Source organism: Eulemur rufifrons, chromosome 30 (genome assembly GCF_041146395.1).
Source record: "Eulemur rufifrons isolate Redbay chromosome 30, OSU_ERuf_1, whole genome shotgun sequence".
NCBI classification, from domain to species: Eukaryota; Metazoa; Chordata; class Mammalia; order Primates; family Lemuridae; genus Eulemur; species Eulemur rufifrons.
The window spans coordinates 101,513,127-101,524,649 of record NC_091012.1 but is presented as its reverse complement, the minus strand read 5'-3'; the positions used below and the strand labels follow the sequence as shown (position 1 = coordinate 101,524,649).

Sequence of the window (11,523 nt, the reverse complement as noted above, 5' to 3'; positions counted from 1 at the left end):
AAGACACGAAATCGCCGCCTGCTAGAATCTTTAATTAGGCACTTCCCCTCTCCGCCCTGCCATAAGAAAATTGGTGTCTGAAGTCTTAGGAAAGCCGGTCTCCGCGTAACAAAGTAAACAGAAGCCCTCTGCAGCCGCCCTCCAGGGAAAGATACGCGGTGGGCGCGGCCATCCCGTCTCAGGGCTGTGACGTCACCGGCGCAGCTCCTTCACTCTGCGCCTGCGTCGCGGCCCGGTCACCTTCGCGGCCCCTTGTTGACTATTGGCGGACGCGGTCTCAAAGACAAGACTGAGCGTGCGCAGAACCGGCCGCTGCAGTCCTTTAGGCTGCGGTGCCAGAGAGTCGGTCCCGAAGCTGAAGTCTTGTCGGGACCGGTTCTTGTAACGGTCTTCTCATCAGCGAGCAGAAAATCTGATGTCGAGAGAGTGAGGTTGAGGGGGCGAGTGCCAGGGGTCGCGGGCTGAGTGATGGGGAGTTATAGGGGCTGAGTGATGGGGGACCGAGAGGTCAGTGAATGAGGGTCTGGGGGCTCAATGGTGGCCAAAGTTATGGGGCTAGTCAGGATTGAATGGGGCTTATTAAACTTTGACTTTTACGCATTTTCCAGCACAGTGACCTGCGCTAATGGTTCATGCACATCCCTCTCGGGCCCTTCTTTAGAGTGCCCCGCTCCTCCCTCTGCCCTCTTCTCTTGCCCGAGCCCCGAGATAGGGGCCTGTTGTGAATGCTCCAGCTGAAGTGAACCTGCACCTGAAGGCCTCTTTCCGGCTCTTGGGCAAGACGGCCCCAGGGAGGTGAGCAGCAAGAGGCACCTGCGAGGACTCACCTGACCACGGGCCTCGCCCAGAGTTTGGGGCCCGGGAAGGGTGGGCGGGGCCTGACACTGGGGGGGGGTCTAAGGGGGTTGGGGGTAAAATGTCATTGAGATTATAGTTTTAGAATTAAATTTATTGGCGTTTAATAAATAACATTTTAGTTATAGATTAATTGGGAAATAGAGGAAAGGAAAAAGGAACTAATTTTACTCCCCCCATTTAAATGCCCATTCTTAGACATTTTTAGTGTGTATAGAGGTATGCCTTTTAAACATTTAACATACAGTTTTGAAATGGGTTCCTGCGGTTTTATAACCTACTTTGTTTTCATTTAGAAGTTTAATGTAATTCAGCTTACATTTTTTCTATACTGTTTTTAAACTTTAAATTGAGATATGTGTGCCACAAAGTACATAGTAAGTGTGCAGTTCTATATAACATTTTAAAAAACTGTTTAGTATTTCATCCCTTATATTTCCTTATTATTCATCCCTTATTATGGGTCATATAAGATCATTTAAATTTGGCATTATTAAAGTCAATGCTGAGGTGAATTTACAGAGAAATTATGATACATTATAATAGGTTATTTTATTAACGAAAATATCTAGAAATATAATTTCTGGGTCAGTACACAATGTAATATATATAAAACCTTTTGTGTTCAGTATCCACATGAAGAAGAGAATCAAGAATACACAGGTTAGGCCGGGCGCGGTGGCTCACGCCTGTAATCCTAGCACTCTGGGAGGCCGAGGTGGGTGGATCGTTTGAGCTCAGGAGTTCGAGACCAGCCTGAGCAAGAGCGAGACCCCATCTCTACTAAAAATAGAAAGAAATTATATGGACAGCTAAAAATATATATATAGAAAAAATTAGCCAGGCATGGTGGTGCATGCCTGTAGTCCCAGCTACTTGGGAGGCTGAGACAGGAGGATCGCTTGAGCTCAGGAGTTTGAGGTTGCTGTGAGCTTGGCTGACGCCACGGCACTCACTCTAGCCTGGGCAACAGAGTGAGACTCTGTCTCAAAAAAAGAATACACAGGTTGTTGTTAAAACCACATGGTTGCTCAAACTCTTCTACAGAGTGGCCTCATGGCCAGCTGATGTGAGGGGATTTTGGTAGATAATTTTGGGCATTGAAAGCTTGAGGGGGTCTCCTCATGTGCTCTCATATACTCTTCTCCACTTGTTCCAGCTCGGCCTTCATAAATCTCTGCTTTTTCTCAAGAAGAGCAGGAAATGGCCAAACCCCAGGTACGTATGTTGTCTGTTCATTCATCTATTTTACTGTGGATGTGATATGTAGGAATCTTTGCCATAAAATAGGAAATTATAAACAGCAGATCAAGGCCAAGTTAGAATGTGGACACATGGAGGAGTTAGGGTATAGCAGATATATTAATACTGAGCCATCAGTTTCTCCTTGAGCCTTCTGACAGTCAAAGGGAAACATAACCAGTACTTTGGCTCACCTCACTTATCAGGACAGAGCACACTCAGCCCTCAGGGGAAGTCAGGCTTTCCCGGAGTTGCTTTTCAAGGCATTTCTTTACATGCAATTCGAAGAATAATACAGAGAAACCCTGTGTACCCTTTCCCTCGTTTCCCCCAGTAACATCCTGCAGAACCGTAGTGCAGTATCAAAATCAAGTACAGAATAGCTCCACCATCACAAGTTGTTATCCTCAAGTTGTCCTCTTATAGTGACATCTACCATCCTTCCTCCCTCATACCCATTCCTAAACTCCTGGCAACTACTGATCTTTTCTATATGTCAGGAATTTTGTCATTTCAATCAAGAATGTGATAGAAATAGAATCATATAGTATGTGACCTTTTGGGATTGTATTTTTTTTTTCACTCAATACAATTACCTGGAGATTCATCCAAGATTTTTCATGTGTTAATAGTTCTTTCTTTTTTATTGCTGAGTCGGTGATATAAATGTACCACAGCTTATTTATCCATTTCACCTGTTGAAAGACATTTGTGTTATTTCCAATTTTTGGCAGTTAGGAGTAGATTTTGTGTGAACACATGTTTTCATTTCTCTGGAGTAAATATTGGATTGCTGGGTCATATGGTAAGTGTATGTTTAACTTTTTAAAAATCTGCCAAATTGTTGTCCAAAGCATTGAGCCATTTTTCATTTCACCCAGCAATTTATGAGTTCCAATTGCTCCACATTTTTGTTAGGACTTGGTATGCTCAGCAGTACTTTTTACATTAGTCATTCTAATAGGTATGTAGTGGTATATCTCATTATGGTTTTAATTTGCATTTCTCGATGGCTAAAGATGTTGAATATCTTTATATATGCTTATTTACTTTTTGTATATCTTCTTTGATGAAGTGGCTGTTAAAAAGTTTCTGCTCATTTTAAAATTGGATTTTCTCACTATTGAGTTTTGAGAGTTCTTTGCACATTCTTATACTAGTCCTTCATCAGATACATGGTTTGTAAGTATTTTCTCTGAGTATGTGGCTTGTCCTTCCATTTGCTTAATAGGTGTTTGTAGAGCAACTCTCTTCTAGCTATTTGAAAATATACGATAATTTGTTGCTAATTATGGTCACCCTACAGCGCTATAGAACACTAGAGCTTATTCGTCCTACCTAGGTGTACTTATGCATCCATTTACCAACCTTTGGCTATCCTCCCCTACTTCCTACTCTCCCCGCCTCTGGTAACCACTATTCTACTCTCTACTTCTATGAGATCAACTTTTTTAGCTTCCACATATGAATGAGAACATACAGTATCTATCTTTCTGTGCCTAGCTTATTTCACTTAGCATAGTGTCCTCCAGGTTCATCCATTGTTGCAAATGGCATAATTTCCCCCTTTTTAAAGGCCAAATAGTATTCCACTGTGAATCTGTACCACATATTCTTTATCTATTCATATGTTGGTGGAAACTTAGGTTGATTCCAAAACTTGGCTGTTGTGAAAAATGTTGCAGTAAACATGAGAGTGCAGCAGTCTCTTCAACATACTAATTTCAAATCCTTTGGATATATACCCAGACGTGGGAATGCTGGATCACGTGGTAATTCTGTTTTTACTTTTCTTGAGGAATCTCCTGTTTTCCGTAATGGTTGTATATTAATTTACATTCCCTCAACAGTGTGTGAGGGTTCCCTTTTTTCCACATCCTTGCCAATGCTTGTTTTTTAAATCTTTATAATAATAGCCATTCTTACAGGTGTGCAGTGATATCTCACCGTGGTTTTAATTTGTATTTCCTTAATGATTAGTGATGTTGAACATTTTTTAATATATCTGTTGGCCATTTGTATGTCTTCTTTCGAGAAATGTCTATTTGCCCATTTTTAAATTGAGATTTTATTTTATTTTTTTGAGACAGAGTCTCACTTTCTTGCCTGGGCTAGAGTGCCGTGGCGTCAGCCTAGCTCACAGCAACCTCAAACTCCTGGGCTCAAGCGATCCTCCTGCCTCAGCCTCCTAGGTAGCTGGGACTACAGGCACGTGCCACCGTGCCCGGCTAATTTTTTCTATTTTTAGTTGTTTCGGCTCATTTCTTTCTATTTATAGTAGAGATGGGTCTCACTCTTGCTCAGGCTGGTCTTGAACTCCTGAGCTCAAGTAATCCTCCCCTCTTGGCCTCCCAGAGTGCTAGGATTACAGGCGTGAGTCACCGCGCCCGGCCTTTTAATTGGGTTATTTTCTTGCTATTGAGTTGTTTAAGTTCCTTATATATTCTGGATATTAACCCCAAATCAGATGTATGGCTTGCAAATATTTTTGCCCTTTCTATAGGTTGCCTCTTCACTCTGTTAATTGTTTCCTTTGCTATGTAGAAGTTTTAGAAAAAATTATTTGTGAAAGTATATAAGGTACAAATATAATTTTGTTACATGGATATATCATGTAGTCGTGAAGTGAGAACTTTTAGGTTATCCATCACTTGAATAACATAAGTTGTACCCATTAAGTAATTTCTTATCATCCACCTCCTTCTCACCCTGCCACCATTCCAAGTCTCCACTCTCAGTCCACATTTTCCACATTCTATGTCCATGTGTACACATTATCCAGTTCCCACTTATAAGTGAGAACATGCAGTATTTGTCTTTCTGTGTCTGAGTTGTTTCACTTAAGATAATGGTCTCCAGTTCCAACCATGTTGCTGCAAAAGACATAATTTTATTTTTTATGGCCGAATAGTATTCCATTGTGTATATATTACACATTTCCTTTATACAGTCATCCGTTGATAGACACTTAGGTTGATTCCATATTTTTGCTGTTGTGAATAGTGCTGTGATGAACATATGAGGGCAGGTATTTTTGATATAATTATTTATTTTCCTTTGTGTAGTTACCTAATAGTAGGATTGCTGAATCAAATGGTAGTTTTATTTTTAGTTCTTTGAGAAATATCTATAATGTTTTCCATAGAAATTTTACTAATTTACGTTTTCACCAAGAGTGTGTAGGTGTTTTCTTTTCTCTGCGTCCTCGCCAACATGTTACTTTTTGTCTTTTTAATCATATCCATTCTTCCAGCAATCCCATTACTGGGCATCTACTCAAAGGAAAAAAAGACATTCTATAAAACAGATGTCTGCACTAGAATGTTTATAGCAGCACAATTCACAATTGCAAAGATGTAGAAACAACCCAAGTGCCCATCAATGCATGAGTGGATTAATAAAATGTGGTATATGTATACCGTGGAATACTACTCAGCCCACAAAAAACAATGGTGATCTAGCACCTCTTGTATTATCCTGGATAAAGCTAGAGCCCATTCTACTAAGTGAAGTATCCCAAGGATGGAAAAACAAGCACCACATGTACTCACCATCAAATTGGTATTAATGGATCAACACTTATGTGCACATATAGTGGTAACATTCATCAGGTGTCAGACAGGTGGGAGGGAGGTGGAGGGGGTGGGTATATTCATACCTAATGGGTGTGGTGTGCACCATCTGGGGGATGGACATACTTGTAGCTCTGACTTGGGTGGAGCAAAGGTAATATATGTAACCTAAATATTTGTACCCCTGTAATATTCTGAAATTAAAAAAGAAAATCATGGCTGGGCGCGACGGTTCACCCTTGTAATCCTAGCACTTGGGAGGCCGAGGCAGGTGGATCATTTGAGCTCAGGAGTTCGAGACCAGCCTGAGCAAGAGCGAGACCCCATCTCTACTAAAATAATAGAAAGAAATTATCTGGACAACTAAAAATATATAGAAAAATTAGCCGGGCATGGTGGCGCATGCCTGTAGTCCCAGCTACTCGGGAGGCTAAGGCAGTAGGATTGCTTGAGCCCAGGAGTTTGAGGTTGCTGTGAGCTAGGCTGATGCCACAGCACTCTAGCCCAGGCAAGAGAGTGAGACTCTGTCTCAAAAAAAAAAAAATATCCATTCTGACTAGTGTAAGATGATATGTTATTGTGGTTCTAATTTGCATTTCATTTGACAGGGGAGTAATATACAGAATTTACAAGGAACTCAACAGGAAAATCCTAAAGAATCCCATTAAAAAGTAAGCAAAGGACATGAATAGGCATTTTTCAAGAGATTACATACCAGTGGTCAATACGCAGAAGCTTTTAGTTTGATGTAATCACATTTGTCTATTTTTGTTTTTGTTGCCTGAACTTTTGGGGTCAAATCTAAAAAAAATCATTGCCCAGACCCGTGTTGTATAGTTTTTCTCCTATGTTTTCTTGTAGTAGTTTTGGTTTCTCTAGTTGTTCTTTTGATCTGTGTATCCATCCCTTCACCAATACCACACTGTCTTCATTACTGCAACTTTAAAGTAAGTTTTAAAATCAGATAGTATTATTTCTTCTGCTTTTTCAAAATTGTTTGGCTGTTCTTGGTCCTTTGCCTTTGTTTTTCTATATAAATTTTTAGAATAATCTTTTTGTATCTCTAAAAATTATCTTGGTAGGATTTTGATTGGAATTGATTTAAATGTGTAGATCAATTTGGGAGAATTGACAACTTTAATATGTTGAGTTTTCTAATCCATGAACACAATGTCTCTCCATTTATTTAGATCTTCTTTGAGTTATTTAATCAACATTTTATCATTTTCAGCATACAGATCTTATACATATGTATTGGTCTGCTCAGGATGCCATAACAAAGTATGACAGACTGGGTGGCTTAAACAACAGAAATTTATTTTGTCACGGTTCTGGAGGCTAGACATCCAAGATCAAGGTGCCATCAGGGTTGTTTTCTGGTAAGGCCTCTCTTCCTGGCTTGCCGACAGCTGCCTTTTGTAGTACTGTATACATGGCACATACATTTTATGAATTCAATAAGCAGATGGGCTTTTTTTTTTTTTTTTGAGACAGGGTCTCCCTCTCTTGCCTGGGCTGGAGTGCAGTGTTGTCATCATAGCTCACTGCAACCTCAAATTCCTGGGCTCAAATATTCCTCCCACCTCAGCCTCCCAAGTAGCTGGGACAACAGGTGTGGGCCACCATGCCCAGCTAATTTTTGTATTTTTTTGTAGGGATGGGGTCTCGCTCTGTTGTTCAGTCTGGTCTCGGACTCCTGGCCTCAAGCAATCCTCCCATGTTGGCCTCCCAAAGTGCTAGGATTACAGGCATGACCCACCATGCCCAGCCTGTTCTATTGTTTTTTAGTAAAGTGTTTTGTATGAGTCAGTTGCATACAGTTGGTTGATGGTGTTGTTTAGTTCTATATTCTTGCTTATTTTCTTTCTACTGGTTCTATCAGTTATTGAGAAAGGAGTATTAAAGTGTAAAATTATTGTTGCAAAGTTGCCTATTTCTCATGTCACGTATCAATTTTTGCTTCATGTATTATATTTTGAAGCTCTGTTAGGTATATATACTTTTAGGAGTGTTTATCTTTTGGTTAATTTATTCTTTTATCCTTATATCATGTCAGTCATTATCCCAGATGATTTTTTTTTTGTTCTGAGGTCTACTTTGGTTGTTATTAATATGGTCACTCCAGTTTTCCTTTGATTAGTATTTCAATGGTATGCTTTTTTCCATTCTTAATTTTTATCCTACCTATATTATTATATTTAATGTATGTTCTTTTAGACAGCATATAGCTGAGTATATTAGTCTGCTTGGGCTGTCATAAGAAAGTACCACCGACTGGGTGGCTTGAACAACAAAAATTTATTTTCTTTTAGTTCTAGAGTCTGGGAAGTCCCAGACCGAGGTGCCAGCTGATTTGATTTCTGGTAAGGGCACTCTTTCTGGCTGGCAGATGCCCATTTTCTTGCTGTGTCCTCACATGGCCTTTTCCTCTACTCACGCATGGAGAAAGAGAGAGAGCTCTGATATCTATTCCTGTCCTTATATGTACACCAGTTCTATTGGGTTAGGGTCCTACCACTATGACCTAATTTAACCCTGGTACCTCCATAAATGCCCTGTCTCCAAATACAGGGACATTTGGGGGTGGGGCTTCAACATATGAATTTGAGTAGGGGAGGGACACAATTCAGTCCGTAACAGTTGGATAATATTATTTTAATCCATTTTGAAAACTTGTTTCTTTCAATTGCTATGTTCAGTCCATTTACATTTAATGTAATTATTGATAGTCTTGGATTTAGGTCTACCATTTTATTGTTTGGTTTCTGTTTTTCTTCCTTTTTTTGTTCTTCTTTTTCTGCCACCCTTTTGGGTTATTTGTACATTTTTTGCTATTACATTTTCATTTATCTGTTGCATTTTGACTACATTTACATAGATTTTTGGTGGTTTCCCTACAGATTATCATATATATTTAACTTTACATAATATGCTTAGAATCAATATTTTACCTCTTTAAGTGGAGTATATGAACCTTACCATCTTAAAAGTCACTTTACCCTCTCTTCCCTGTATGTTTTTACTGTCTTATGTATTACTTCTACATACATTGAAAATCCCACTAGACAATGTTATAATTTTTCTTCCAGCTGTCAAACATATTTTAAAGAACTCAAAAGGAGTAGGATAATCTATTATATTATATTATATTTACCTAGATTTTTACCACTTCAGATGTTTTTCCCTCATTGTTGACAATCTAAGTTTTCCTTCTGGTTATCGATTGCCTGTCATGAAGAATTACCATTAGCAGTTGTTTCACAGCAAATCTGCTGGCAACACATTCTTAGTTTTCCTTCATTGAGAATGTTTTTCTTTCACCGTAATTCCTAAAGGAAATTTTCACTGCATATAGATTTCTCAGTGGACTGTTGTTTTCTTTTGGAACTTTAACCATGTTGTTCCACTTCCTTCTGTACTCCATGGTTTCTGATGAGAAATCTACAGTCATTTGAATAGTTGTTCCCCGGTAAGTAATTTGTTGTTTTTCCCTTGTCCTTAGTTTTCAGCAGTTTGATGATGATGTGTGTGAGTCTGGATTTTTTTGGGTTTATCTTGTTTGGGTCTTACTGAACCTCCTGAACCTACAGCTTTTGTCTTTTGCTGTATTTGGGAAGTGTTCAGGAGTTAGTTCCTCACATATTTTTCTGTACTGTGCCCTTTCTTCTCTCCTTCTGGAACTCTGATAACATGAATTTTGGACCTTTTGGTATTGTACCACAGGTCCCAGAATCTCTGTTCATGTTTTTCATTGTTTTTTTTCAGATTGGATAACTCCTATTGATTTACCTTAAAGTTACTCTTTTCTGTTATCTTTCTTGTGTTACTCAGTCCATCCAGTGGGGGTTTATTTCAGTTATTATTTCTTTCAATTTTAAAATTTCCATTTGGTTCTTCTTTATATTATATCTTGTTTCTTTGGTGAGAGTTTCTATTTTTCTGTTGGTTCCCAGAGTGTTTGCTCTTACTTCTTGGGATATTTTTATAATAGCTGCCTTAAAGACTTTCTCAAACATTTCCAAGATCTGTGTCCTCTCAGTGTTGGTGTCTGTTGATTCTCATGTGAGTTGAGATTTTACTTGTTCTTTGTGTACCATGTAATTTTTGATCATGTCCTGAACATTTCGAATATGATGTTATGAGTCTCTGGGTTATGTTTAAATCCTATGGAGAATGGTGATGTTTTTGTTTGCGATAGGCAATCAACCCAGTTGTGTTCAGGCTGCAAGTTCTAATCAGCCTTCTGTGGCTTATGGTTTCAGTGTCAGTTCAGTTTTCAAACCTATGCAGTGCTATTTATACCTATCCTGTCTGTGTGCCACCCTGTGGCCATTGTGGGATTCAGGTAGTGGTTTGTTCCTTAGTTCAGTTCTCAAAATGTTTGCTTTTCTTTTTAGGATTAGATCCACACATGCACTTCTTAAGGGTGAGCCGAAGAGTGGATAAATGATTTTATGGAGTTGCTTTCCTGAATTACTCCTCTCGATGATTTCCTGTGTACTTTCTGGTTCTCTGTGGCCCTCCTTTTCCGTTCTCCTGACAGAAAACTGAGACTTTACTTAGCCTGCCGTGCTGCACACTTCCCCCAACTGTGCCCAGGAGTGCTGTTTACCACTCCTCAATCCAGTTCTAGAGGGCTGCTTCTTGAGCTCTCTCCATCTGTGTCTCCGTGCTCTCTTCTTGGATTGATGCTGCCTTGATCCTGGACCAGGGGATACCAGAGAAAAGGCGGCAAACTCACAGTCTGTTTGGTGATATTTCAAATTCTGGCCTTTTCCCCTAGTCTACCTTCTTCCTTTTTTACTTTTCAGAATCATCAAACACGTCCAAGTTTTGTATCTGTATTCAGTGGGAGAGACAGGGCAGAATGTGCTTACTCCACCTTGCTCAGAACCAGATGCCCCAGCATTGTACTGCGCTGTGTGCTCCAGCTATCTAGCACCAAACCACATGGAACTGCACCAAGCCCGTCTGTCACTTCAGCTGCTTCTTACCACCAACACTGTGGGCCTTTGACAAACTGTACTTGCCATATGGCGCAGCTGTCAGATTTGGTGAGCAGTGGGAGGCTTGACTCTGTACTCACATATTTTTTTAAAAATTCTAGTTCTAGGCCGGGCGCAGTGGCTCACGCCTATAATCCTGGCACTCTGGGAGGCCCAGGCGGGAGGATCGCTCGAGGTCAGGAGTTTGAGACCAACCTGGGCAAGAGTGAGACCCCGTCATAACTAAAAATAGAAATAAATTATCTGGACAACTAAAAATATATACAGAAAAAATTAGCCGGGCATGGTGGCTCATGCCTCTAGTCCCAGCTACTCGGGAGGCTGAGGCAGGAGGATTGCTTGAGCCCAGGAGTTTGAGGTTTCTGTGAGCTAGGCTGACACCACGGCACTCTAGTCTGGGCAACAGAGTGAGACTCTGTCTCAAAAAAAAAAAAAAATTCTAGTTCCATTGGAGCATGTGTCTGATCCCAAGCATTTTTCTCTTCTGCTCTTGTAAAGGAAATATAATTTTTCTCACTGCAAATGGAACAGTTGCACCCTATAAAAATTCAGGCTAGTCAGGAATATAAAAAGGATGTGAATATAAAAAAGCACGATTGATTAAATCACCCTCTGGAGAGGATAGGTCTCGTCATCTTCACAGTTTGGTAAATGTCCCTAGGGAAGTGTATCTCTTATTTTTCTCTCTCTATCCCTACCTGTGATTCCCTTTCTCCTCCTTATATATTTATATCTAATTAGTCATTTTTCTGCTCTTTCCATTATTCTTGCCTCTTTCCTGATGTTCTGAGATTCATTCTTTTATCCTGTCCTTTGTGTTTGAAGAACATCCTATAGGCATTTTCTTA

General features: G+C 39.9%; 1 protein-coding gene across 1 annotated transcript in view; it reads left to right on the top strand.

Annotated features, from left to right (window-relative positions):
* Positions 1 to 347: 347 nt before the first annotated feature.
* The window catches only part of LOC138378166 (zinc finger protein 182), a 47,732-nt gene continuing 36,556 nt past the window's right edge, over positions 348 to 11,523 (top strand). Inside the window, exons 1-3 of the mRNA XM_069463481.1 lie at positions 348 to 426; positions 609 to 795; positions 2,015 to 2,073. Of these exons, the coding sequence (XP_069319582.1) occupies positions 2,059 to 2,073 (15 nt within the window). The 5' untranslated portion in view covers positions 348 to 426; positions 609 to 795; positions 2,015 to 2,058. The remainder of the gene's footprint in view (positions 427 to 608; positions 796 to 2,014; positions 2,074 to 11,523) is intronic.